The 27,129-nt window shown below is 38.3% G+C and overlaps 2 protein-coding genes across 4 annotated transcripts; both read left to right on the top strand.

The window, feature by feature from the left end:
* The first annotated feature begins 7,375 nt into the window (after positions 1 to 7,375).
* LOC139764317 (uncharacterized) lies at positions 7,376 to 14,582 on the top strand. Of its 2 annotated transcripts, none has more exons than XM_071690809.1 (6): positions 7,376 to 7,632; positions 8,305 to 8,785; positions 9,727 to 9,968; positions 11,259 to 11,366; positions 11,735 to 12,014; positions 12,734 to 14,582. In XM_071690809.1, exons 2-6 carry the CDS (start codon positions 8,692 to 8,694, stop codon positions 13,405 to 13,407), a joined length of 1,398 nt encoding a protein of 465 aa, XP_071546910.1. In that variant the 5' UTR covers positions 7,376 to 7,632; positions 8,305 to 8,691; the 3' UTR covers positions 13,408 to 14,582. The 2 variants fall into 2 exon arrangements, with proteins under 2 accessions (XP_071546910.1, XP_071546911.1); XM_071690810.1 differs by lacking the exon at positions 7,376 to 7,632 and adding an exon at positions 7,765 to 7,921.
* Positions 14,583 to 14,682: 100 nt separating this feature from the next.
* Positions 14,683 to 25,412, top strand: LOC139764318 (uncharacterized). 2 transcript variants are annotated; one of them, XM_071690811.1, is made up of 6 exons: positions 14,683 to 15,888; positions 16,593 to 16,928; positions 18,156 to 18,397; positions 19,116 to 19,220; positions 19,512 to 19,746; positions 21,894 to 25,412. In XM_071690811.1, the coding sequence occupies exons 2-6, from the start codon at positions 16,832 to 16,834 to the stop codon at positions 22,469 to 22,471; spliced, it is 1,257 nt and encodes a 418-aa protein (XP_071546912.1). In that variant the 5' UTR covers positions 14,683 to 15,888; positions 16,593 to 16,831; the 3' UTR covers positions 22,472 to 25,412. The 2 variants fall into 2 exon arrangements, with proteins under 2 accessions (XP_071546912.1, XP_071546913.1); XM_071690812.1 differs by having other exon boundaries at positions 14,683 to 15,962.
* The last annotated feature ends 1,717 nt before the right edge of the window (positions 25,413 to 27,129 follow it).

Below are 27,129 nucleotides of genomic sequence, written 5' to 3'. Positions count from 1 at the left end.
CCATGTGTTACCGTCAAGGAGTTTCTAAACTTCACAGTCTTAATATGTGCCCTCTGGCTTGGCTACGTCATGACTCGCACATAATTATCACGTCCTTGCAGTCAAATATGTTTTCTGATACTTGTATGTCATTTAAGGGAGGTGGATAAATTATCACCGAGGTGGATACATTAATACCGACCATGCTATAACGTCTGGATGTCTTTAGCTATCATAAAATGCACAGGGCATTGTGCACTGGTATGTAGTATGTCCATGGCTTATCTCTATCGTGAACTGCGCATTATTTATTGACCTTGTAATATGTGGCACAGTCAGTTAACATCTTTTTTTTTATTATCATATTGTAAACTTTGCAATCTGTGGCGTCCTTTACTGTCTGGTTTAAAGCTTATGTCGACCTTCTCTGTAAGCATTTCTGAAAAGCTCTCAACAAATATTCTATATGGTTAAGCTCTTACGGTTATGTTCTATCAGCAAATATATATATTTCTTATATCAACTTGGACAAAATTATATATTTCGTGGTCTGAGTATACAAAAGTCTATGCATATCTATATGACTTGACAAGTAGCAGTGAACACTTTAGCAGGTCATATTTTCCATTAACAAATATATCTTTACTGAACTGGACAAATGAAAGAAATTCATTAATGTGGGAATGAAATCTGGAAAGACTTTATTAGCTTCACATCAACTTAAAGCACTAAGCACTTTGTATTATGAACTCAAGCTTCAGTATTTCATACTACATTAAAATACAGTATTTCGATTTGCTTTTAATCTGATTTTTAATACAGTATTTCGATTTTTCTTTTGGTCTGATTATTATCTAAATACAGTACTTCGATTTTTCTTTTGGTCTTATTTTTATTGCGCATATACTATTAAACGCAAGCGTAATATAAGAGAGCGTTATTAATTACACCATAGCTTTATCTACATTCAAGTTACATTAGTGCAGTTCATTTCAAACTAATTCTCTCCATTAAACTACACATCTATCTGGTATAATTAGCAAACAAGTAGCAATCCTTAGAACCAATGTATTCATCGCAATATCCCAAGTGTGTGTGTGTGTGTGTGTGTGTGTGTGTGTGTGTGTGTGTGATTTCAATTAATTTCGTTGCTCAATAATGAGAAAGTGGCTCATTGTTTCATTTACAACGAATCGGGTTCGTTCTTTGCCCCTATATCTTTGCATAATAAATATTAAGGTTTCGATCCCGGAGTCTCGACTTTTAAGTATGTTATCTATCCACTTTACAGTCGTTTCTCTAAATAAACCTTTCTGGGTCTCACAAGTTTCCAATCTTACTGAAGGACATATTTCTAGGCTATAACGAAGCTGCTGAAGGCTACAATAAACCCAGCTGAGGCTACCAGAGGTTACGGGGAGCTTATTAAGGCAATTTGAAGACATATTGAGCATGTTAAAGATCTGTCGAATTTAAGTTCACAGATTTTCCCCCCCATTATTTCCATATTATTCGACGTCGAAACTTATGATCTTTATCTTAAGAAGTCACAAACTAATAATACAGGTAATAGTTATCACGATATACCCCATTCAATAAGTGAGATTATTTCTTTTAATTCTTAATCCAACCTTCCTGTCCCCTTAAAATGGATTGCTCTTATCCATTTGTGGATTTCAATGTCTCTATTTCGTCTAAACACTTACAAACATATGATTACTGGCTGAGCAAGTGCTACTACTTCCAAGTGAACACAAGTGAGACTTCTCAAAGAACGTAAGCTAAACTAACATACAATTTGAGGAGACACTCTAAATCAACTGGACTGAATCTGAGATAAATGGTATGCAAATGAGTAAATCAAAAAATGACAATATACAGAATGAGTCTTTCATTCAGCTTTCAGTACTCTTATGGCCTTATAGGAGACTGTATCTGTTAAGTGTTTTACAAAAGACATGGTCTTAAATGTGTTCATGACGGCCAATTTTAGTGCCTTATCAAAGTGGAGATATCCTCCCATATTCCCTAATGTAACTTTTTATCGAGTTTTGCTCACTAACTTTGCACCAAAATAAGAATTTTAGAGGATCTTTTTGTTTTTCTGGAATTGATTGTCTGTTAGTATGTAGAGGAAGAAATACAAGAATAGTGTCAAAGAATGAATAAAAAAAAGTTTACTTCATTTACAAGTATTTTCAAATTCCTACCACTTTTTAAAGAAGGCTGATGAGGAAAACAAGGTCTCTTAAGTTATAAAGTTCCTAAAATTCACTTCAAAAAAAGGAGCACAACCAAGGAACAAGTGTGGTGGGTATATGTGTGATATTAAAGAAAACCACTTGCTCTCAACCTCAATTTTACCATTAGTACTTCCTTGCCTATCAGTGACCAATATACCCACCAGAAAACCACCATTAACCATTGCTTGGTTACACAAACCATCCTTAACCCACACTGTTCCCAACCTGGCCCACTTAAGCTTTGCCTAGCTATCTATCTTGTCCATATTGGCTGTCCCAAACCCACACCGCCATCAACAGCTAACTCTGCAATTGCAAATTTTCTGCTCCTATCTGTAATCCACGAGAAGTGCCACTTTCAGCAACAGTGCACATCACACCAGGAATTATATTCTACCAGTAATGTACATGTTCACCAAGTCATTCCTCCAATGCAATGATGGTATAATATAAAGTATTCATTTTGAAACTCAGACGCAGTGCATTTAAACTAAAAAAAAAAATCCCGTTTCTACACGTTAAATAGAAAAAAAAATTCAGCAGCATGAGCTGTAATATATGCAAAATAACGCATTTTGACATTTTTCCTTCACATACACTAACTAACAACACAATTTCGTGCCTGGTTTTACAATGAAAAAAAATAGCCTCGTATAAAGACACACAAAAATCAATCCACATTTTCAGCAAAATATAGTTTCCTTCAGTAAAATCATCAGTTAACAAACGCATGTGTGTGTTTGGTGATATAGATTTCGACGAAAGTGGTGCCATGGAATTCCTTACAATCTCCAGAATTAATAATGGAAGTGGGTTTTCAGGTGCAGCTCCTCCTACTCCAACAAAAAAAAAAAAAATCAAAAAATTCATGTCTCTCAAAGTGGGCAGGGCTGTGAACGGGATACTGTGGGGTAAAAGCAATCTATACCAAAAGCCAAGTTAAAAATCCCACTGGCACCTCTTTCGTCTAAATCTATTAAATAAGACAAGAACAAAAGGGAAATGTATGGTGTTGTCTTTTTTCCTTTTTTTTTTGCGTTGCACATAAGAAAAGTCCTATGGACGGCTGAGAACATACAAGATGGATTCCATAGGACAATAGTGATTCTATAGGGCCATAGGGGGATTCTATAGGGTTATAGGGACTCTTATATGGCTATAGAGATTCTATAGGGCTATAGGGGGATTCTATAGGGCTATAGGGATATTCTATAGGGCTATAGAGATTCTATAGGGCTATAGGGGTGATTCTATAGGGCTTTATTCGGTAAGGTGATACACAAACCGAAATATTACAAGCAAACTTGCCTTCTTTAATCACTAATGTATTCCCCCACCCCCCAAAAAAATAATAATGCTATTCATCGTAATATTTGAATACGACTTATTCCGCATTTAGTAAATTCAATGGTTTAAGATGGTTAAAGAGAGAAATAGGGATAGAATTCATTCTTATGTGATCTATCTGTCCCCACACGGTATTGTAAAACCCTAGTAACATCTGAACTCACTGTTTACCTCCCTCACCAAATGACCCATGGCATAGTTCAGTGACATATATTCTAACAACCATGAAATGACACGGTAACAAGACTGAACACGACAAATGTAGCCTTTAAATAGGATGGTTATGATTGATTCTATGTTTTTTCGTATATTATCTATCATCTACACCTACATTTTCCCTTTCCCTTACAACCCTAATACAACGAGTCATATTGAAAGACCAGATTAAGAGTGAACTAGGAAAATCACACTATCAAATAGCTGTTAACAATGATGACAACTATTCCCTAAACAACACATATCTCTAGAAAACGGCCCTCGGTCAACATTCAAATCACTCTTTCCAAAAAAACATATTCCACAAAAACACTGAAACAATAGATACAAAGTAATCAAAAGCATATCCTTCTAATATCTAAAATACGATGAGGTTTTTGAAACATTGTTACATACCTTGTAATGTCGCGATGGATTAATCCCATTGTAAATCCTTCGTTTTTGGACCACTTTAGCCACTGCTTCCTCTCACTACAGTTTATAAGTTACAAATCCCTTATATATCGGTATCCACGTCAGTAATAGTATAGTTAATTAGTAATACAGTTTCTACAGCGTATTTATCACTAGACACAGTATATACATGTTACTCGCGCAACAGCACAAGGCCCTCTGACTGAACGGTTTAGGTCATGCATTTAAATAATACCGTAAAGGAAATGCAACTCCCTTACATTGCTTATTTCATTTGAGTTGACACAGCTATTATAACGCCATCTTTTCGGTGTGCTGGTAAGTTGTAAGACAGAGAAAATGGCCAGGATAGACTAAAGTAGTTCCACTGACACGTATAGAAAACGTGCACCACGAGTCGTCTCCTTATATGGCATTTGCTGAGGTTTGTCTAATTTTGACCAATTTGTATTAATATGTATGAAATTCAAAGTACTTATTGCATCTTTCGAGTTGTCTTTGTTAAACTACAAGTAAATATGTCCACTATGAATCTATTCCACTATCACAAGTTTTAGTAGATAGATTGGTTATATTAAGCACAACCGTCTTGATCATCAATTCATTTACGTTTGTCTTAAGAAATTATTCATTTATCAAGCTGATGTGTATCATAGAGTAATGAAATAAGAAAGCAATGGGTCTCATTATCAATATACCTGTAAAAAGAACTGAACCTTTAATAACCACTTGCTGTATCGTCTGTTTGTTTTCATTCGTAGTGACTTTTCCTTTGCGTTGTTGTATATTTTGACTATATTATTGAATGTTAGGATAAATCTTTATCACAAAGAACAGTGTTTTTTTCATTACTCAGTCAATCTTTTTACAAGTTTATTACATACTTTTACTTATTTAAGCCAATATTTCCCCGGATATACTACCTAACATCATAAAATAAAATCTAATGTTATAGCCACTTACCAAAACTAAATTGAATGCGGAGTTAAATTGATAAATAGCCATTTACCAAGACTAAATTGAATGCGGAGTTAAACTGATAAATAGCCATTTACCAAGACTAAATTGAATGCGGAGTTAAACTGATAAACAGCAATTTACCAAGACTAAATTGAATGCGGAGTTAAACTGATGAATTACCATGATATATACCTACTATCATTTTACCTACATGGTTTTTTTTTTTCCTTTCTTTTGCTTCTGTTTATCAATCACAAGTATATTACCTACTATAACACCGTTCAAGTAATAATGCTCCAAATTAGACAATTATTCTGGAAAGTCTCAAGGGAAGAAAGAATACTGCCCAAGCATCCTTGAATAAAAGGCTAGCATAAGAATGCGAGGCTGGAAATCCTACACCAATGTATTGAGATAATTTTTCCTTTAAGGCTACCAAGCTCATGTTATAATAGAGAACTCGTATGAAAGTCCATGGAAATAAAAATGGAACCCATGAAAACTCTTAACTTTCCCTAGCATAGTAAATATACCACATTTTCAATGTCACATCATGGGGAAAAAGACATATATATACATTCCTTTGAATGGAAGATTGTTCTCGAGTGTGACACCTATCCTAAAATGCCCACTTCTAACCCACAATACCCATCCCTGATCCACGGTACCCACTCATGTCCCACAATACCCAACCCTAACCCCACACTTTCCCATCCTAGCCCCACAAATACCCACTCCCCAAACCCCCCAAGCCCTACACTGCCCTTCTCTTAACGTGTCACACTGTCCACTTTGACCGCTTTTCACATCTAACTCGTCTTACCTGTGCTGAGCAATGACCTAAATCCTTTTAAATGGATTAATTCCATCATAGATATTATACAATTCATCAAATCCTTAACATCTCTCAGGATTCTTGACCTTAATCACCATTACACACACACATCTGTAGCTTTATACCTTTGGAGGGAGTGGTATAGCTTGGAGAGTATGAGATGCGGGTCCTTGTTAAGTGGAGCAAGACAGTTTGGTATAGACTTGGAGAGTATGAGATGCGGGTCCTTGTTAAGTGGAGCAAGAAGTTTGGTATAGACTTGGAGAGTAATGAGATGCGGGTCCTTGTTAAGTGGAGCAAGACAGTTTAAAGTGTGGAGTTGACATGCATCCTGTGGAAGGAAAGTGAATCAGCCGATAACACTTTACTACTATGACTAGGCTGGAGTTATCGTGCTGATAAGATCACTTGGCTTGAGACGTGAGTGTTATCATGACCGGAAATCCCAAGGCGCTTCCTGATTTTTTGACTTTTGAGATTCATATACTAACTCCTCTGTCCAACTAGCAGTTACAGAAAGACAGCCAGCTGTCGTACACTAACTCTTCTGTCTAACTAACAATTACAGCATGAGAGACAGCTGAAATGGAGTGATAACTCTTTTAAGTAGACTCATTTTATTCCTACCAATATTCCTATATGAAAATGTGGTCATAATAACTGGATCAAACGACGTTTATCTGAGAATCCTGAACTCATTTTCGAATTCCCGTTGCCCCACATTCTGAAAATGGACATGATGTATTGCAATAAGATTACTGTTAATCTGGGACGGGAGCTGGAAGATATAAATCAATCCCCACTTATAGTAGAATCCTTAATTAACACATTAATACCAACACATCCTTCTGCATAGGAACGAACTGAAATTTGATAGACTCAAATACATTTTCTCAATAATTGAGGTTCCATATATATATATATATATATATATATATATATATATATATATATATATATATATATATATATATATATACTGTAACTTTTATGCTTACAGTAATTGATAGTTATTTTGCAATCATGTGAGGTAGTGGGTGGGTTATAAAGACTGCCATATAAAAGGTAAATATTTCAAAATGTCTGAAAACCAGTTTTATATGATATATGGACAAAATAAATGCATGACATACAACTTGAATTTTAAAAAAATTGCCAGGCTTGAAAAGATCAAGTTAGTGATACACAGCGACATTAAAAGACACATATTTCACCATATTGTGTGACACAATACTAGTTCCGTAACCAATTGGGGAAAATAAAAAATGTTCCTCATTTCCGTGAAGCTCGAGGCAAGACACAGCATTCAACACATGACACTTATCGTGTGAGCTGATAAAACAGATAATGAATCCCATGGCGACCTGACCACCACTGTCTAGCCAGTCTTATACCGTCTCTCTCATTAGGCACACCAAACTAAGCAAATCAGTAGAAGGTCTGTACATCAAACGAAAGCAAGAACAAAACGAACTGTGCAATAGAACAGAAAAATAGTTTTAGAGGAGAAGTGAAGACACCGATATTGCTTCAAAGTTTTGTTAGTGAGGAGTGAAGACGAAGTCAGAGGACCGTCTAGACAATCGGACGCCCCCTTCTGTATTAACATCATTGGTATCAAGTTTTCCAAACTGCTAGGTAAGATATTTACTCATATATTAGCATGTCTATGTTGAATAATGCTATCACTAACACTACTACTGCTACTACAACTACTACTAAGACTCTAATTACGTAAAACCAAAATCATTGAAATTCGTCCATTTTAGTGAGAGATAACCAGTAGAGTGCTGTCAGTAACCCTTGATGGACTAACCAGACTAAGCAATTAGCTTCAGATGTTGCACACAACTTCAAGAGTCACTGATCATTGGAACTCCTAGTTAGAACTAGTGATAGAATACGTGTCAACTCTCAGGCTTTTCAGGTTGGTGAAAGAGAATGCTAAATGTGGTGTCAGTCAATGATATTAACAAAATGAAATGAAATTCATCTTTACATAGACTGAAGTAATATGCATCAAAACTGTGCCACTTGACAGGAGCTAAACATTACATATTTGTTGCTATATTCCTTAAAAGAATTACACCACTGATTTCAACTTCAGTTTGGTTCTACCTCTGCTATGAACTTTGGCCAGGTTATTCGTAATATATGAGATTCCTTAGAGAAGTTGAGAACGTTAAATGTTTTAGGTGAACGATCATTCATCTACAACCGCAATTTCAAAATAAATATAATGAGTTTAATGTATATTTCCTGTTAACACCGGCGAAAGAATGATAACTTATCATTTATTGTCAATTTCAGGGGCAGCCTAGGACTGTTGCACTTGAACTGCCAGTGCAGTGAAGAGCAAAGGAAACAAAGTGTTTTCCAATTATACACTTGTAATTGGATGAGGATTTCAAGAACACCTATGATAATATTCCTCGTAGAATTTAGATTGTTCTTTCCCTAACACAAAAGTGAGAAGACACAAGCTAAGGACATTTGATATCACTTGAAGTGGTCTTGGAAATGTAGAACTTTAAAATCAAGATTTATATAAACGAGACTTAACTTGCAGAAATTGTGGACGAAGAACAAAGAGAACAACAGTGTTAGTGAGAGCAGTTTCATTGAACAGTTGAAGCGATCATACATTGCTTAAGCTCAAACTGTGAACGTTAGAAGGACGTTACAACTGTTTCAAAGATGATGTGGTATTGTGGCAGGGCTGAGCAACCTCTGTGGAGGCGTTGGCGTCTGGGGCTTCCACTTCTATTGCTCAACATTGTCCTTACACAAGGTAAGTTCTAAGGAAGTTGATTTTTCCTCTCAACGAGATAAGGCTGTCGTATCAAGCATAAGTAGATGAAAAACGTGTAGATAAGTGTTTTTATATATTACACTGATTAAGGTATTTCTCTACCGTCGTCAAAACTGAGGGTCAAAACACCATTAACCACTGAAGAACAAGAGTGAAATCGCCAACTAACATAAATACAAAAGACAATTCACACAATGGTTGCCGTAGTACCTCACTGACAACAGATGTGTCATGAGATTATAAAACATGGATCGTTGGATATAAATCCGCAGGTCTTCTGATATCAGGGTAATCTAATGTAGTTTGGGTGTGCTCATGTATTCAGTGCACAAAACAACCTTGTTCCAAAATCCACACTCGTCAAAATGGATATATACCGAATCTATTTCAATATTTCTTTTATTTGATTCGTGGAAATGTTCCGGGTCGTCAGGATTACGTAGCCATGACACAGGAGATTACTATAAGATAAAGTCGCACATTGGCCTTGTATGATTCACAATAACGATGTGTCACGCAAATCTACTCGTTAGAGAAGACGCAGTACACCAGCACGAGACAAAGTATAATAGAGACAAGGAAGGTTTAAGTCAAGATAACTTAAGGAAAACTACACCAACTTATATCTTTAATCCTAAACAGTAACCTAAATATGTGGGGGAAGAGAGATTCTTTTGTCTTCACATCTGTTGATGATGATGATGATGATAATAATAATAATAATAATAATAATAATAATAATAATAATAATAATAATAATAAATAGATAATTTTCTGTATGGTAACACGTGAAAATCTTTGAAAAAAGGTACTAAAACACCTCTCGTTTGAAATCACAAAGCTCCTTTGAGTAATGTCTACATTGATTTTTACCATTTACTGTATTATCATCTTGCTTCATCGCAAAACTAACCTTACAGGCGTAATCTACGAGAACCCGAGCTTACAGGAGGTCCTTTCCCTCCGGAAGGACTGGACTAGGCTGTGTGTAGAGGCTCAAAACCCAGGCTCCAAGCTGGAGCTGCAGCTGGTGGTGGGAGGAGGAGGACCCGGCCGGGAGGTGGAGACCGTCTTGGACAGCGTCGCCGTCAGGAAGAAGTGGCTCCCAGTCGACGAAGCTCGCATCCTCACCGTACGCCATTACACTACCGGCAAAAGGAAGGTAAGAAAGGGGGCGCTCTGTAATTATCAATAGAATTGACCCATTTAATTAATAAAATGGGTCCATATACAGGGCTATGAAGGGTTATATGTGCATGTTTCGCCATTTGCCTGGGTTAGTCCATTGTTTCCCAACCTTTCCGTGTAGCGTACTACTTAAACTGTCTTTACTATGCTTCCAGCCTAAGTTAAAACCTTTATTTAACATAGCACTTGAATAAATCTTACATTCAAGACATTATTTACTGAAAAGTACAAAGGCTAGTGTCAAACATAACAATAAATATCAGCCATATTATTTCTTCGTTACAGGATGCCGATATAATGACTGAATCATCATATAATCCATGAGCATTATGCAAAACTACTGTAACGAGGCAACAGATTATCTAAAATGTGCCTAAATTTCTCCTCTACATACATGTCGCTTGATTTCCAGTTATGTAAAACTGGGTTGAAGTGACACCAATTTTGTGTGCTAAATCTGCTTACATTACTTAAACATAAGAATAATCACCTCTAAGTTACAGAAATATATGAACCTATTGTGATTCTTTTAAATTCTATCGTATAAAAATGCATATAAAATTATGCCAGTCATATTCTACATGCTTTGGAAATTAAATAGGTCTACTGTAGCATTCACACATACACTGCAGAGACCTTACAGTAAGTCATAGGTTACAAGATGCAGCAACCTGATGTAGGTAATTACCTCCTAAACAATACTTTATGAACTGCCAAACATACAAGGAAATAAACAAACAAATACCACATACTAATTATCTCAGGAACTAAGCCATCATTTATATAACCCTATAACATCAATCTTCAAAACTTAATGTTATACACAAAATAATATATTGGATACACTAATGGGTACAGCATGAAAAACCGAAATACAGAAATATATTGAACTTCAGAAATCATCTTGTGAGTGACAATGCTATGTAGCCTAATCGTTATTTGACGTCACAAGATAAGGAGGTATCACTATGATTAAAAAGGTTCCAGTGAGTACCACACTGTACTATACTATTATCTAACTTTCACAGTCTAGTAACCTAACACTAAAACCAGGTGTACACCATTTACATTTGAAGAGTACGGAAACCTAAAAAGAACAGCTACTAAAAATATTAGTACTGGCTCTGTTTTCTATTCTGTATTGCAATTTACAACCAGTTTCTACAAGTACCAATCACTACCATACTTAATTTTACAGACACGAAAGTGTTAATTCACTAGCCATTACCTCTCTATAAATATCCCTTTCACTCTACTCCCACAGCACAAAATGCAAGTCTTCCTGGGCGAGAGAAAGCTACCTAATGACGAGGATCCTATCAAAGCCTTCTATCAACAAGCACAACAGTGGAAAATCTCCATTTACGTCAAGGTAATACGGATGGCTGAAAACACCTGCTCCTCCATCCCTTATGTTCATCTTACACCCTTGTTGTAGGAAGTAAAGGCATATTAAACTTGTTTTCGACGTCTTGCAGCAAGAACAAAGGTTTACAGCATATGTGAAAGATGCGACGACTACTACTACTTATAATAATAATAATAATAATAATAATGTTACGGGGGAGTTTTACACTTCGTGGGGCCCCATCTGAACTTTCTCTACTATAAAACAACTTTTTAAACATAAAGTAAGTGTCCACTTTCAAATTAAATGTTATTAAATACTATGATTCAGGCATTTAACTTTCACAGCATTACTGGGTGCAGTAATAAAAAAAATGTGTTTACATGCCACAGGGCAAAATCAAGATTGAGGTCTGTCCAGATGAGGAGGCTACGACACCGAAGCAACCCACAGTGTTGCCTCCAACTACAATAAAGACGCCAGGTCCTCCTCCTCCTCCAGCAACAACACCTACAGTAGCATCAAAGATGCCCACAGGGAAGGCGTCCCAGGCACCGCTGGAGAGGAGGGAGGAGTTCCTACACCTTGCAGAAGACGAGGGAATGGAATCCACCACCTTCGAGGACTCCGGCATTACAACTGCCAACGTAAACGCCACAAATAATGCCACAGGTGGGTGGACTTTCTCCCCCCCCCCCCCCTAGTCACATTGAGACACATCGGAATAATTATACATATGTCTGAACACACACAAACACATCGAGCCCATATGAGCAGCCTTATCCCACGGTGAACAGCAGTACACAGTAAAGCATCTTAATTTTCAGTTTTTATTTATGAAATATGCTTGTTTAAAGTCTTTATTTCTCATCCAACCTAATTTTCTCACGTATTTTTTTCTATTTTCAGCCTTTGGTTGCAGTTAATTCAATAAACTATTACTATCATGGTCGCAACATAAATACACATACGTCCTCCACACAAACATGTCCTTGAATAACATACTATGAATATTTACAGCAGACACGAACACTATACGTATGTATACATTTAAAACAACATATATATATACACATGACTGTATAAGCTAACCTTAAATAGTGGTTGGTATAAGGTGTCACAAGTACTTGCTTTTTATTCGAAGACAGTCGACCACTCTTTCCAAAATATTGCAAAACGTCATTATATCAAAATGGTTTGGAAAATGTTAGGTTTCACCCGTAACACATCGGGAGGCATAATAATAATAAAGAGGAGGGTGTAGACGGGTACACTGCTGTAAACCCGCATCACCAGAGCATCGAGAAGAAGAATAAACCAGGTTTAGGTGGGGACTGGTTTAAAAGAGAATGCCGGACACCTAAAGGTCTTCTTCTTTCCATCCCTCACAGAATCACCAAAGACGGAGGAGGAGTGGTGGTCCTTCCTGATGCGTGACGCTGGGGGCGTGCCCATCCTAGCTCTCCTGTTGATCTGCCTCGTCGTGGGTGCAGTCATCGGCGCCCTAATTGCCCTCCTGTGCGCACGGCGCCGCAAGAAAGAACTCCACTACAGGAAGGTGAGGAGGAGCATGCCACGTCCCTCGGACCATCTGGACGTGATCATCAACCCCAGGAGTTACAACACGAGTGATAAGAAGAGCACATCCGATTTCGGCAGCTTGGGGAGCCGGCGCGGGATACCCCTCAATCCTAGCTTCACCTCGGCCGATCTAAGATCCAACAGCATCCATAGCCGCATGAGCAACATGAACGACCTCAACTTCAGCAGCAAGAACAGCAGCAACAACAACTCCATCGACAGCAATCACCTCAGGGCCAACTTCCCGAACGTGAAACACAAGAACGGGATCACATGCACCCCCAGGAGCGAGGACTCAAATACTGACAATACCTCCGCCTCCACGAAGCTCAATATAAGTTACCCAATTATGAACGGCGTCTACTCCATACCCCACGAGACAGAGGCGGAGCTTCTCCCCCTCAAGACAGAGACGACGAATAACAATAACTATGACGACGTGAAAGAGAAGCAGTTTGGCACCTTTCGTAAGTTCAGGCCATGATCATGACAAGCCTTCTGTAAGATCATGAAGGATTCTGTTCGTAAAATCACATGCAATATGTGAAGATTATTGGACACCCCCATGTCACTCAACAATATAGAATGATTAGCAAATGATATTATTTTGTATAAGTCATAAAAGATCACCGAGAATGTTAAATAAACATGTGGGAATCAAAAGTAGCCGTTAAAATCATGGCAAATTTCAAAGTCCCGAGTTGAACTTGACATCACGAAGTGTTCAAATTTCGATGTTTTAAACCCGCGCAGTATTTGAATCTTAAATCATTTCGCCAAATGTTCTATAGTTCACTCAGGGTATTGTATGATCCTTCAAAAGCTACTTGTATTTAATCACTTCATGACTCATATAAAGAAAATACTCTTAGGTGAATCACTGCATTATTGTGAATAGTCTTATTAGTGAATTAGTCTCGTTTGGTAACTCGGACCTGATTCTGGATCGACTTCATGTGAAGTCTCTTGCTGTGAGGTATACAGTAATATATAGAAAAAAAAAAGACTCATTACACAGGGATTGTTAATGTAATGCCGTATTACAAAACTGTCATACGTGATTTAATATTCACGGATTCATCTCGGTAATATTCCGACACAAATCACATTCTCCCTCCGCAAGAATGAAACTGGCGTTATCTTTTCATTTGTAATCTATTTCTTCCCGGCAATCAACACCCTAATCCCGTTTATTGGTGTCGATACGTTTGTCTTGGCCGGCAGGGGTCAGGTCAAACACACCTACACTGAGGGCCAGCGTTGTTGACACCATGGTCAAGAGAGAGGGGGGGGGGGGGGGGGTGAAGTGACAGGGGGAGAAGGATGTTGGACATTGATTTATATTGTGAGCGTTTTTGTTCAGCAATCTGAATATCATAGACCTATATCTATCTATCTATCTACCTATCTATCTACATGCATATAGTTTAGGTAGTACGGACTCAGCCTGCTCGTGGTTACACCGTGAGTGAAAAGCCACCTTTGGCGTGGTACATTTCGCCCCCAAAAGATTCCATAATGTCCCTGTTTCTGACTGTAGCCATCTCATAAAAGGGTCCTGTGATTAAATATACATATAACAATATCACTGCATTATATATATATATAGGAACATTGTTGTACCAACTCTTTAACACGAAAATTAAATATTTTAATAAATGGTATTTTAATAGCCTATAAAGTTTATAAATCAAAATTAGACCAGAGAGGTAAGAGTTTACTGGTGTTATCCCAAGATCACTCCAACGCTGCGCTGCACTCAGTAGCAGTGGACTCTGGAAACTTTATTGAGGGGCAGTGTGGATGTATGTGGAGGAGGAAACTGGCGTTTAAAATCTTAGTTTTGATTCGTCTCGAAGTGGGACTGAGTGTTTGTGGCGAGTTCCTGGGTTTCTCGTCTTAGCGACACTATATGAAATATTGTGTATCTGTTTCTGTCCATAAGTACCTATTTCTAGAGCATGTGGGAGGGAATAAGAGTATTCGCGTATGTTTATGCACGTGTGTGTGTGTGTGACTCCAAGATGTTGTGTGTGTATGTACTTATCTATGTGAACAGTATGGGGCTTTCTTGCAATAACCATGACACCAACACGTATCTACAGACAACTAAATGAACCTACCAGCATCTCTCATGGCGTATACTAGGGGAATAACCTAAGACAATGCAAAACTTGTTATCTTGTACTCTAAAATGTAGGCAATCTTTATCATTGCGCGCATTTCACACAGGCCTAGTTGTCAAAATGAAGTAAAGCGCGATTAAGATTACCTAACCTGGCAAACGCCTAATTCAACCTAGCTTTCTTTGCAACAAATCCCATTCGTGCTTTGAGGAGCAATGAATTCGTAAAATATAAGGTGGGAAAAGACCTCAACTAAGAACTTTCTCATCTCTATCATCTAAGCCTACCTTCCCGACCATAAAACCCACGCCTACAATGGTCACTATTGCCTATCGCCATCTGGCTTCCACCTGCCTTGATTAAATTCTTATCAGCGACGCTGATTAGCGAAGGGGGATATCTTCCTTCCAATATTAGGCCCTTATCTTAACAAAAAAAAAAAATAGGTCTCCTTTGCTCCGGAACCTGTTACTTTATCGATTTTTAGCAAACATATTACATCTAGGAAGGTTATCTCTTAAGACGTGGGAATTACTGTATTACCAACAACAAGAAGGCATAACAGGCCAACTACAGCCCTTCTGTGGGCGCTGATAAATACATTTTCACAAGTATGTAGTCCTTATCAGGGACTATGGCGGCGAGGCGTCGCGCGGGAATACACACTCACACCCAGCGCGGCCGCTTAAGTTACCATGTTGATACGCAGTGCCGCGGGGAAGGTCTCCAACGACGCCCTGGCTTCCTCCTACGCCTTTGCCTGAAGGGCTTGTACCTCCTGTGCATCTCTAGTTGATCGGGAGACAACTGTGATAACATTTCTTATCAGACATCATGAGGTAAGGAGGTGCGGCGTAGGACACCCGTAACCCGAACTCTTCGCTGGTGAAGACCCGCGAAAATAACTCCCTTAGTAAGTTACATTTCTGCCATATGCATATAAATACAGTCTTCTTGCGTCACTATAGTATTTTCTTTATTCATACCTTCGTTCATAGGTATTTCACACTCCACATAACTATATCGATAACAATAATGTCAGTTGTTTTGATTGGTGTGGGAATGTTCTTGTGTCCCATCTTTTATAGATTAAGGATTATCATTGTAGACCGGCCCAGGGTTCGAATCCCCACGCTTTTGATATAAATGATCCACTGAGCATCACTTAACTTTATTAACTGACCTTTCAGAGAGGACCCACATGACTTTTGACAGAGAATATATAAGAAACCTTTTCAAATTTTGATTGTAACTTCAAAGATCATGGGAATTACGAATAGCTTTATGAAATAGCACCATAATATTGAGCTACGCTTTTTCAAACAGCTTAAAACTGCAAATCTCTTTAACAGGTCTATCCCTATGGTCATCAGGAAGCTATCATAGCTCATATGAAAGTTCATGTCAAAAATATCTACCATGATCAGAAATCCCAAAAAAAAAAAATCTATCTTCAAAACAAGATTTATGATTAACATCTCATGGATAAGCTAAACAGGCTCGAAATGGCTTCTACTAACTTGGGGTTTCAAATTCCTTGCAGTTTATACGAATCGGATTCACCCATGCATTGACCTAACAAGTCTGCTGTAGCTGCTGTGCAACGAGCTGTTGAAGAAGCTGATGCTGCAGCTTTGCTGTTGAACCTACTGCAGCTGCCGTTACACACAAGATACAGAAGTACTTGCTGTAAGCTTTCCAAAAAATATTCGGGGGTCGGCTGGTACACGTCTTACATACAAGCTTGTAAGAAGCGACTCACAACTGGAGAAAGCGGTGGCGATGGAGGGCGGTTATGGAAGGCGTGGCGGAGACTGGACGCGAGGACTTTCTCTCCTACTGCTGGGGCTTCTGCTGTCTCGTGGAGTCTTCGTCAGAGGTTAGTCCGTGACTGCTGGGGTGATGATTGTTACTGGGTGTAAATCCACGACTGCTGGTGTTGATCTTCCTTGGATATATCAACAGCTGCTGGTGTTGATCTTCCTGGGTATATCAACAGCTGCTCGTGTTGATCTTCCTGGGTATATCAACAGCTGCTGGTGTTGATCTTCCTGGGTATACCAACAGCTGCTGGTGTTGATCTTCCTGGGTATACCAACAGCTGCTGGTGTTGATCTTCCTGGGTATACCAACAGCTGCTGGTGTTGATCTCCCTGGGTATATCAACAGCTGCTGCTTGATTTTCCTTGTCACTGGCTTGCCTGAGTGTTGACATTACTAGGTATAATATTCTTGGTGTGGTGATGGTCCTATGAATCACGAAAAACCTGAAATTCTAACCTCAATATTTGAATGCTACCGTTGTAAGTACATTTGTCAATCATTACTGTTGATGTGGGCTTACGACACAACAATTACTTTTATTCCACAGTATTTGTGCTCTCAGGGAAAAGCGTCGAAATGCTCTCAGAAGACTTTAAGGACAAAATTCATAATGTCGAATATTGGTGATTTTCCACAGGGGAGGCACTTTACAGAAGTGCTGGCAGTTTAAATTTCATACCTTTAAATTAAAGTGTTGTGAATATTTTGAGGACATGACCTTAGCTTAAAGTGCTAACGATGTTAGAACATCAGACCCTGAAGGAAAAATGCAAGCGGATATTAAATCTAATATCGAGTGTTGATGCATAAAGGTTAGGCCCTTAACGTCGAGTGTTTGCTATATATATATATATATATATATATATGTATCGATCAGTCACCGTCCAGTGATAGCGATATGTATTGATCAGTTAGGGTCCAGTGATATAGCGATATATATTGATCCTTTAGTGTCCAGTGGTGGCGATATATAACGATCATAGAGCTAGTGATGAGAGGCAACTACAAAAAATGTTTTGGTCTGTAACGTAAGATTTTAAGGCTTTTTTAAAAAAGGCTTTTATATATAATGTTCCGTCATATCCATCACGAAAATGATACCACACTAACGCGTCTGAAAAATGAGGCATTCTTTTTCTAAACATGCGAATAAAGCGTCTCAAACTCACACTCCTCTGTACATATATCTCTTTCTCTTTATCCTAACTATAAATCCTTCAGACATCATCTCCTCTTTAACATTATTAGTCGTTTTTTTTTTTTTTCTTTTTTACACCGCAAGGCGAGACGACGAACACGACCCGGCTGGAACAAGTGCGTTCCTTCTTCCACAACACGACGGGCGAGGTGTGCCTCAAGCCCTTGTCGAGCCCCGTGGACCCCAAGGTCGCCCTACGGCTGATGGTGAGGTCGACGGCCAACTCGAAGATCTACGAAGGCGGCAACGCCACCGTCAGACCAGAGCTCCTGATGGCAAATGTCTGGAGTCATCTCACGTTCCAGCACATCACTGAAAATTACCGCGTAAGTCTATGTCTCATATTTTTCTTCTCTATATTTCTTCGAATAGGTTACGGCCAGCCTATTTATCTCTCTATGGCAATCCAAGTGTGATAATTACCTATTTTTTACAGTATGGGGAGGGAGTTGTACATTCGTGAGGGCCCCCATCTCTTGAACTTTTTATCATATATGTAAGCTGTGTATGCTATCTGCGTTCACAGTTTCATTTTTCAGTTTATTTCATTCAATCCATTACTTTGATACTGTAAAAGTATTTCTTATATTTACATAGAAGTTTTCTATATAAAGGATAGCATCCCCCATGTTAACTCATATTTAAATTACCATCCCCTTATAACTTGATGAAATACAATATGGAAAAAAATCATAGAAAATGAACATTAAATCCATGAAATGATCATCTAGTTAAATCGTTTTATGCAGAATTTTGTTACACTTTAGTCTAACGAGATTTTAAAATGGGAAATTATAAATAAGCCGACATTATCTACAACAATGATAAAGAATGGAACGCACACACAAAGCATATTACTATGCTAACAATTCTGCTGTATATTTTTCCCCTTAACTTTCATGGTATGGGGAAAAATCACTTTACAATTCGTGAATAATTGATTAACATGATAGGCAAAGAGACGACATATAAAGATAAGTACTTACTATTTGGTTATAGTATGCTGGGGACTTGCTGTCAATGTAAGACTTGTCTCTACTTCAGCACGCCCTGAAGGTGGAGGTGGACAGCAACCCTCTTACCTTCAACAAGCAGAAGAGGATGTTCATTAACAGCTACAGTTTCGAGGAGGTTCTCTTGCTTGTTAAGGTCAGGTCATATTTCATGAATTTAAGTTATAATACCCGATATCACTGTATTTTGATACTATCAAAGTCTGCTATATCTTATTAGCCTAAAAGGAATTATTCTTCCTCTCTTGCACGGAATAGTATGACATACACTTGGACCAAATTCTATATATTCAGACTCTAGTACACTCTAGCACTAATGTAAACAGGCTAACATGCCACTAATTACTCACCCCGAGAGTTAGGTTAAACTAGCTAGCTTCATAAGAGCCTTCTGCTCTTCAAGATCTACTAAATAAATGTATTACAGGGTCGTGTGATGTTGAGCGGCTGCCCTCCACCAGAAGAGCCGACGACGACGACGACCCACATCGCTACCCACAGCGCTACAGACGCTACCTACATCGCTACCAACAGCTCAACAGACGCTACAAATAGCCCTACCAACTCTACCTACAGTAATAATATACAGAATTCTACCTACAGTAATATACATGACTTTACCTACGCAACCTACCTCTCAACCGCAACAGAAACACCTTCAGGTAGGCCAGCGTTACTGCTTCACATCAAGCAAATGTCTGTTGTTTGCTGTTCATTCTGGGGGAAATGAAAATGCTTTTTTCAAGTCTTACAAGACTGATATGTTCGTTTAATATGGTTTATTATAAATATGGCGTACTGCACGAGAATGATTTCGTTGGATTTATGTCATAAGCTGTAGGTCATCCCAATCTATAAGCAGCTAATTATGCTTGTGTTTTAACCTGTTGAACGGGATCAAGTGCAAAGTTCATAAGGTCAGCAACTCGTCCCATTGTGGTGAGAACACTATTTAAATAATCAAATTACTCCAAAATTTATCCGTACGTCTGACGCGATCGACTTACGTTAGCATATCCGAACTAAGAATATCATTGGCAATGGAATCAAATTTACATCAACGCTTAAGTGTTTGATTACGGCTGTTAGTCTGTCCGACAACCTTCTAACTTTTTTTTTTATAAGCGTACTCAAAAAATCCTCAACTACTGCACTTGAAATATGTTTCCGTTGTCAATCTCACATTAAATAAATGTCCATGAGCCGCCCTGCTTCCTTCGCATGGCGTGGAAGCTCGCAGCTCGCCAGCCATGGAAGTCTCATGCACCTTTAGTAATGATAAATATTTGCAAGGGTGGATGGAGCTCAGACCACAACCCTTCCCCTTGTATTCCATGAAGTGAATACTGAATTATTTTAAAATAACTTTTGAGTTCCCATGGCACGAGAATAAGGTATAATCATGCATAATGAAAAATTAGTTACTGGGAAATGATAAAGGAAATTAATGTAACGATAAAGAATTTTTCAGTTAATGATAGGCTCTCGAGGGACAAGTGAACTATACAGCATGAAATGCAACTAAAAGTGAACCAAATGTTTCTGAGAGATATAAGCTTCTAACCTTCAGAGCTTTCATGTCAGAGACATGCTGATCCCTGCTAGTGTGGACATCACAACCTTAACTTCACTGTAAATCGGTCTGTGAACGTCGAGTTCCCGCTATATTTGGAGGAGCAACCTCGATAGATTTACGATAAATGTCATTGGTAGCAAGGTGACCCCTGGTTGACCTCGTTGGCGATGGGTGGTCATTACCGTTCCCACACAGACTATATATCCACTCTTACCCTTACCCCATCCAAGCTCCCATACACCATGAACATCCGAGTGTGGACCGTACAGGTTATAATACTACTATTTCCCCAACCTTTTCATCCATCTTAGGGTGTCTGTTCTGTTCCAGTTAATAATTCTAGTGAGGTAGAAAGGTCACACCCTATACTTGTGTAATCAGGGGAGGGATACAGAACATAAACTCAACATCTTTCCAAATTTAGTATCTTACATCACAAGAGCAGCTCAGTCCTCTCCAGTCAGTATTACGTCAGACGTAAACATAAAAATCTTCCCAATTAAATAATAATGAACACTCCACACTCTGCCATGTGAAAAGGCAACAATTCTTTTTTTTTTCCTACAAGGCTGCATCATTAGATCCTACACTAAAATTCCCTACAACCAATGGATGATACTGTTGTGAAATAAGCTCCTACCTCTGATTTATTCAGCAGTGATGTCAACCCCTAACATTTAATCATTCTGAAGTAAGGTAAGCCCCTATAAATTGGTAATTCAATGAAGTTTACTCCCACCGTTAGACGATTGCGTGGTGGAGTCAACTGGCAAAAGTTTTGGTTGATTCTGTACTGAAATAAGCTCCCACCATTGTTTGATTCCATACTGAAATAAGCTCCAATAATTGTATGATTCTGGTGTGATATAAGCTCTCATCACTGGATGATTGTGTTGTGGAGAAAGCTTTATCACCTGATATGAATAGGTTCGCCTAGTATTTAGCTTACACCACTGGAGGACTTTATCAATATTAACTTAATCCATGAGACTATAATTACATGAGACTATAATATGTAATGCAGCTTTAGCTAACAGTATGTTCTTATTTGTATACATGCACAACGCTAATGTGCATGACTTGGACTGAAACTGCTAACTCCAAAATCTTAGCAAATGAGTCACTCTGAATGAAATTTACAAAACACATTGGCTACTTACGATTGTATGACTGATTTCACTTTCCAGTAACCATGTCCAGCCAGACTGGCTATAATGCTCTCCTTGTCTACAGAAGAGGAGGTGGCCATCGGTGGCAGGTCGTGGATATGGGCACTAGGGGGTGCTGGAGGTGTGCCTCTTCTGATTGTGCTCCTGATACTTGTCATTCTCCTCATTGTTGTCTTAGTTTTTGCCACCTGCTTTTGGCACAAGCGAAGGCAAAATTTGGGGATGAGCAAAAAGTATGAGCACACTGCTGTTGAATACCGGCACTGTGATGATGCTATGGAGGCCCAAGACAAGTACAACAAGCTCTTCCCAGTGCCAGAGGACAACCTACCAGCCAACTCCAATATGATGACTTTCCAGTCCAGCATTCCTTCCAACAAACAAGTGAATACCTCCTCTCCCAGCAGCTTCACCAATCAGGTTAACACCTCCAACAGTTTCACAAACTACGTCAACAATCCCATGTGTAGTGATCAGGTTACCACCACCGTCAAAAGCCCCATCAGCTACAACAGCAATCCCCTCTACAGTCCTCCCAACAATGGTGCCAACATCGCCTTCAGCAGCCCAACAGATTTCACCAGTGATGTAACCAACCTTGCTTATACTTATCCTGAGAACCAAGGTATGCCAAATAAGTGATGACACAATGTATAGATTCCTAAAGGAATTGCAAGTGACTTTTGATGCACTGTAGGGGATCAGTGAGGTCTTCTATATCATTTTTTGAGATCTAACATCACAATAGCCAAATAAAAATTGACCCTCAACAGTGTTGAAACCTAGTGAAAAATCTTTATGAATTAGGCTTTATGGATTAATAAGGTGATAAGCTTGTCTGACTGGACTAAATAATTAACATTGGAATGCCCACATTACACAAATAGCTATGTCTGCCTTTGAAATGCCCACATTACACAAACAGTTAAGTCTACTTTTAAGAAACTGGACTGTTCATTCAGATGCTGCAAATTCTTTTCTGAATATTTGCTCCAATTATACAAAGGATTCGTTTGTCCTTGTATGAAATACTTCTCTTACATCTAGGTTGTTCTCAGCTCAACATATTTACTTGACAGAGTCAAGTTTACAATAATGCAAATTATCATTTCTCCCAATCTCACCTTAAAACTTGACCAACTTGCTCTGTACCAATGTTGGTTCACTTTCTCTCTTCTGTTGATATTACTCCAATTTCTGCTTCCAAAGATTCAACTTTTGCGCCACTGCCATGGTTAGACCACATGATTCTCAGCAAGACACTATGTCATATGATTAATTTATGGTAACTAGTACTTCAAGGATGGGCTGTTGCGATGACCATTTCCTTCCTTATTTTGCTAAGATCTGGAATTTTTAAACTTCTTGTGTCTTTCCCTTTTTAAAATACATGTTTTCCATTTCTTCCCTAACGTTTTCCCTTTCTCTCCCTACTTTTCTATCCCTAGCTCTTTTCTTGTTTCATTTACAGTCTGGATGTGATGGGGGTATTTGTCTGTGACTGTGTGAGGAGGGTTGATTGCATAAGAAATGACAGGGAGTCACAGGTTGGTACAGCAGATAGTGTTCCTGATGTGACACATTAAAAGGCCACCTGGGGTAGATCTAGCCCACATAGGTTCAAATTCTGACTATGGTTGTTGTCAACCAAGCAGTTCATCCTCCTCTTGGGGCTGATCAAAAAATTTAGTGCCTTCTGTCCTGATGAGGCTCCTGCAGCAATCAGGAAACTGGCCACACCCATCGATCAGGACCACAGGTCATAATGGTTTGATGCTGTGTGAGTCTAAGTGCATAAAGTGCAGGACAGTTTATGATAGTTGCATCATGGGTATGAAGGGCCTCAAGATATATTAAAATGGTGTTTGTAGTGTTATACTGATGGATGATGTCCTGAGCTGGCGAATGGACTTGTGTTTGTTGGGGAGTGCAGTATCTAACGGATACATGGCTGGTGTACTGGAATTTAAAATTGAGTTGAGAGGTGACTTTTATGTGCTTTTTTGGTTATTTCATTGTGTGTTTTGTCAGCGTTAGACTTCTTAGGGGTGAGAGAATCTATGAATAGAGATTACTCAAGTGTGAGGCAAGGGTAAGCTTTTTATTTGTACCCGAGATCTGTTGGTTAGTTACAGTGCTGGGATGGGAAGGGTCAAGTTTTATTGCACAGAATTGTTTCATAGAATGCTGAGGTTGGAGAATTGTGAGGATCTTTTGTTTCATCATGAAGGTATTGAATGTTTGTGGTCACTAGGCAACCAGTGATTGTTCTGAGTGCACAATTTTGTGGCTTGTAGCTTTGTTATATCTTCTCTTGAGTGGGTGGAAGACCAGACGATGAAGCATAGTTGAAAGTGGAGCTGATAAATTGTTTATATAGGATGTTGAAGTATTTCAAAACTGGTACCAATTGGGGTATTTAGTTTTCTTCTTTGTATTGATGTTATTGGTGTGGGAAGAGAACATCATATGTGTGTCATATGTGATGCCTTGAATGATTAGTGATTTGCTCAGTGGATGTGATTGTCCATCCATATACATATACAGACATATACATATACATATTCATACTTGCTTGCCTTCAACCATTCCTTGGTGATAATCACAAGGAAGATGAAACACAATAAGTTCCCAAGTTCACTTTCATGCAATGATCACATTGTCAGGGGAGATACAAGAGTGAGATAGAGGACGAAGAACAGTCAGTTGATATACAAGAAAGAGATGTTGCTATATATTTGTATATATGGAAAGGTCTGTTGGGCCAGGTTTAGGATACCCAGGTGAGAAGTACTGATAATATCTCTCCCTGTTCAGTGTACTTCTCCCATTTGTGAATAGTATCTAAAGTTCTACACTAAGTTGTCAATCAATATTACCTTAACTTGTTGGATTCTATTGGTCGACATGTGTTCCTTGCATTGGGATTTCCATTACAGAGGAACCCGCCCAGATCTGCAAAACTACAGTAATCACATTAGAATGTACAAACCCATGATACTGTAAGCCCTCCATTATGAAAAAAAAAAAAAAGGAATTTACGTCCTTAAGTTTGGCCTTTGATGCAAACTGATCTTTATTACATGTTAAGATTTAAGGCTTTTCAGCATAGCTATGAGCTGAGTATAGAGCTGCCATAATATAAAAACAACCATTATTGTAATATATAATTCATCCAGCACTTTTGAATAAGAATTTAGCTTGCATAATAAGGTGCAATGCATGAAGTGACCGTACCTGGCCATTAACAATGTGTTATGTGTAGCTGTCTGCAGATTGAGTAAATGTTGCTTGTTTTGTCATGTTCAGTAATGATTTCACTATCTTCCTGTCATGTTGATCTACTGTATAGTACATGCTGTATTTACCAGCTGCAATATCACTTACTACCTAAGTTATCACAATTTACATTGCTTTTTACGCATGCAAGTGCGAAATCTTATGATAGTTCATACAGTGCTTCCTGAGTACTACCATTCAAGTCTTCACAATTCTTACACATCATCAGACAATAGTGTTATACTATGAACTTAAGAAAGAGTACATTGTAACAATGTTTATGAATAAAAGAACTATTCGTTAAGATTTACTTTGTCATAAACTCATACCTCTATAGGAATTCAAGGAAATCTATTCAGTATAACTGACAGCTTGCCTTTCAGAGGCATATATCTCTAAAAAAAATAATCTGAAAAAATGTGGTATGAAGATGCATAATCTTCATACTGCTATGACTACATGAAATGCCCTAAGACCTGTTTTATCACTTGCCTCACTTAGCATTACATACTACATGGATAGTTACTAAAATAAGTAATTCATTATAATGATGCTTGCGAATAAATGATGCCGTTTCCTGTGAGGCAGGGTAGTGACAGGAATGGATGAAGGCAAGCAAGTATGAACATGTACATGTGTATATATGTATATGTTGATATGTTTATGTATATGGACGTTTATGTATATTTATGTGTATGTGAGTGGATGGGCTATTCTTCGTCTGTTTCCTCAGGCTACCTCACTGACACGGGAAGCGGCAATTAGGTATATCAAACAAAATGAATAATAATAATGTATAATGAATAATCACAATAATGCATTATGTTGTTTAGGATATAAAAATCAAATGATCTGAAATATGAATTTGGTAATCAATATTCATTTCATCCTTTATGGCTTTCATTTTGTTGGATCCTGAACCTTTTTCTAATTCATGACAATAATTATGTTTTTCACATCCTTGATCATGTATCAATAGCTTTTACAATATAATGAATATTGCTAAATGTAACTGTAACACCACGAATATTTCAGAAAAATGCATTAAGAAGCATCTTTCAAGTTTATCTGTTCTTTGCTTCATTGCATACACATGCACCTGCTTCTGATTGTATGCATTCTGAAGATTGTAGTTGACAAGAGGCAAAAAAAATCATGGAAAAGAAGTTGGACATTATCTATTCCCACGATGTTAACACACTTCAAGTTTGCATGCATATGGTGGGCTGATTTTTCTTGCCTCCACACACTTCTTGGACTGTACTCCTTGCAAATTTTTGGCTTTTCTTTCCCTTCAAATTCTTGGGTTGTTTGGTTGCTTCAGATGGTGAACCAAGTCCTAAGGTAGCTGAGTACAACTCAATTCCATTGTAGAATCAATTAATAACAAGCATGTTATGAGTTCCCTCCAACTGATGTGGTACAGCAAACAATAAGGCATTTCAATAGAATGATATAAGAATTTACTTTATGTCAATGTGCAAGAAATAGGAGGTATTTAGCGAAGCAGTGCTAGCAAGTGCAAGAGAAGCAAGTGGCATACAGAAGATTAGTAGGTGGGCAGGTTAGAAAGGGTAGCGAGTGATGGGATGACAAAGTAAGGTTGCTTCACAGGAGAAAAATAAAAGGAAATTGAGCAGTATTTCAGAAAAGAAGAGTAAGTGACTGGGATATGTACAAGAGAAAGCAACAGGAGGAAGGATTAGGAATAAGGGGGGAAAATGAGAGATGGGGTGAGTGAGTATCAGCAAATTTCAGGGATGTGTTTTGAAAGACAGTTAACAATGTGAGACAAACAAGAGAACAAGTGAGAACATCAGTGCAGGGGGCAAATGGGGAAGTGGTAACAAGCACTGATGAGATGCAAAGGAGATGAAGCACATGTGTATGATGATAGGGTGACTGATGTTGGGTATTTGGGTCAGGGAGGTATGCAAAATGAAAGAACCATGGGAAGGGTATGCATATGCAGCATGAGTGGGTGATGTCATCATGACCGTTTGTTTATGGATGAGGTGGTG

This window comes from Panulirus ornatus, chromosome 49, assembly GCF_036320965.1.
Source record: "Panulirus ornatus isolate Po-2019 chromosome 49, ASM3632096v1, whole genome shotgun sequence".
Classification (NCBI taxonomy): domain Eukaryota; kingdom Metazoa; phylum Arthropoda; class Malacostraca; order Decapoda; family Palinuridae; genus Panulirus; species Panulirus ornatus.
This window is presented reverse-complemented; position numbering and strand designations above follow the sequence as displayed.

Bases quoted from the DNA above. Each gene is read 5' to 3' on its own strand.
- LOC139764317 (XM_071690809.1), top strand. From the start codon at position 8,692: ATGATGTGGTATTGTGGCAGGGCTGAGCAACCTCTGTGGAGGCGTTGG. The intron at 9,969-11,258 runs GTAAGAAAGGGG...CTACTCCCACAG, and splicing joins ACACTACCGGCAAAAGGAAG to CACAAAATGCAAGTCTTCCT. The intron at 11,367-11,734 runs GTAATACGGATG...TACATGCCACAG, and splicing joins AAATCTCCATTTACGTCAAG to GGCAAAATCAAGATTGAGGT.
- LOC139764318 (XM_071690811.1), top strand. From the start codon at position 16,832: ATGGAGGGCGGTTATGGAAGGCGTGGCGGAGACTGGACGCGAGGACTT. The intron at 16,929-18,155 runs GTTAGTCCGTGA...TTACACCGCAAG, and splicing joins TCGTGGAGTCTTCGTCAGAG to GCGAGACGACGAACACGACC. The intron at 18,398-19,115 runs GTAAGTCTATGT...TCTCTACTTCAG, and splicing joins ACATCACTGAAAATTACCGC to CACGCCCTGAAGGTGGAGGT.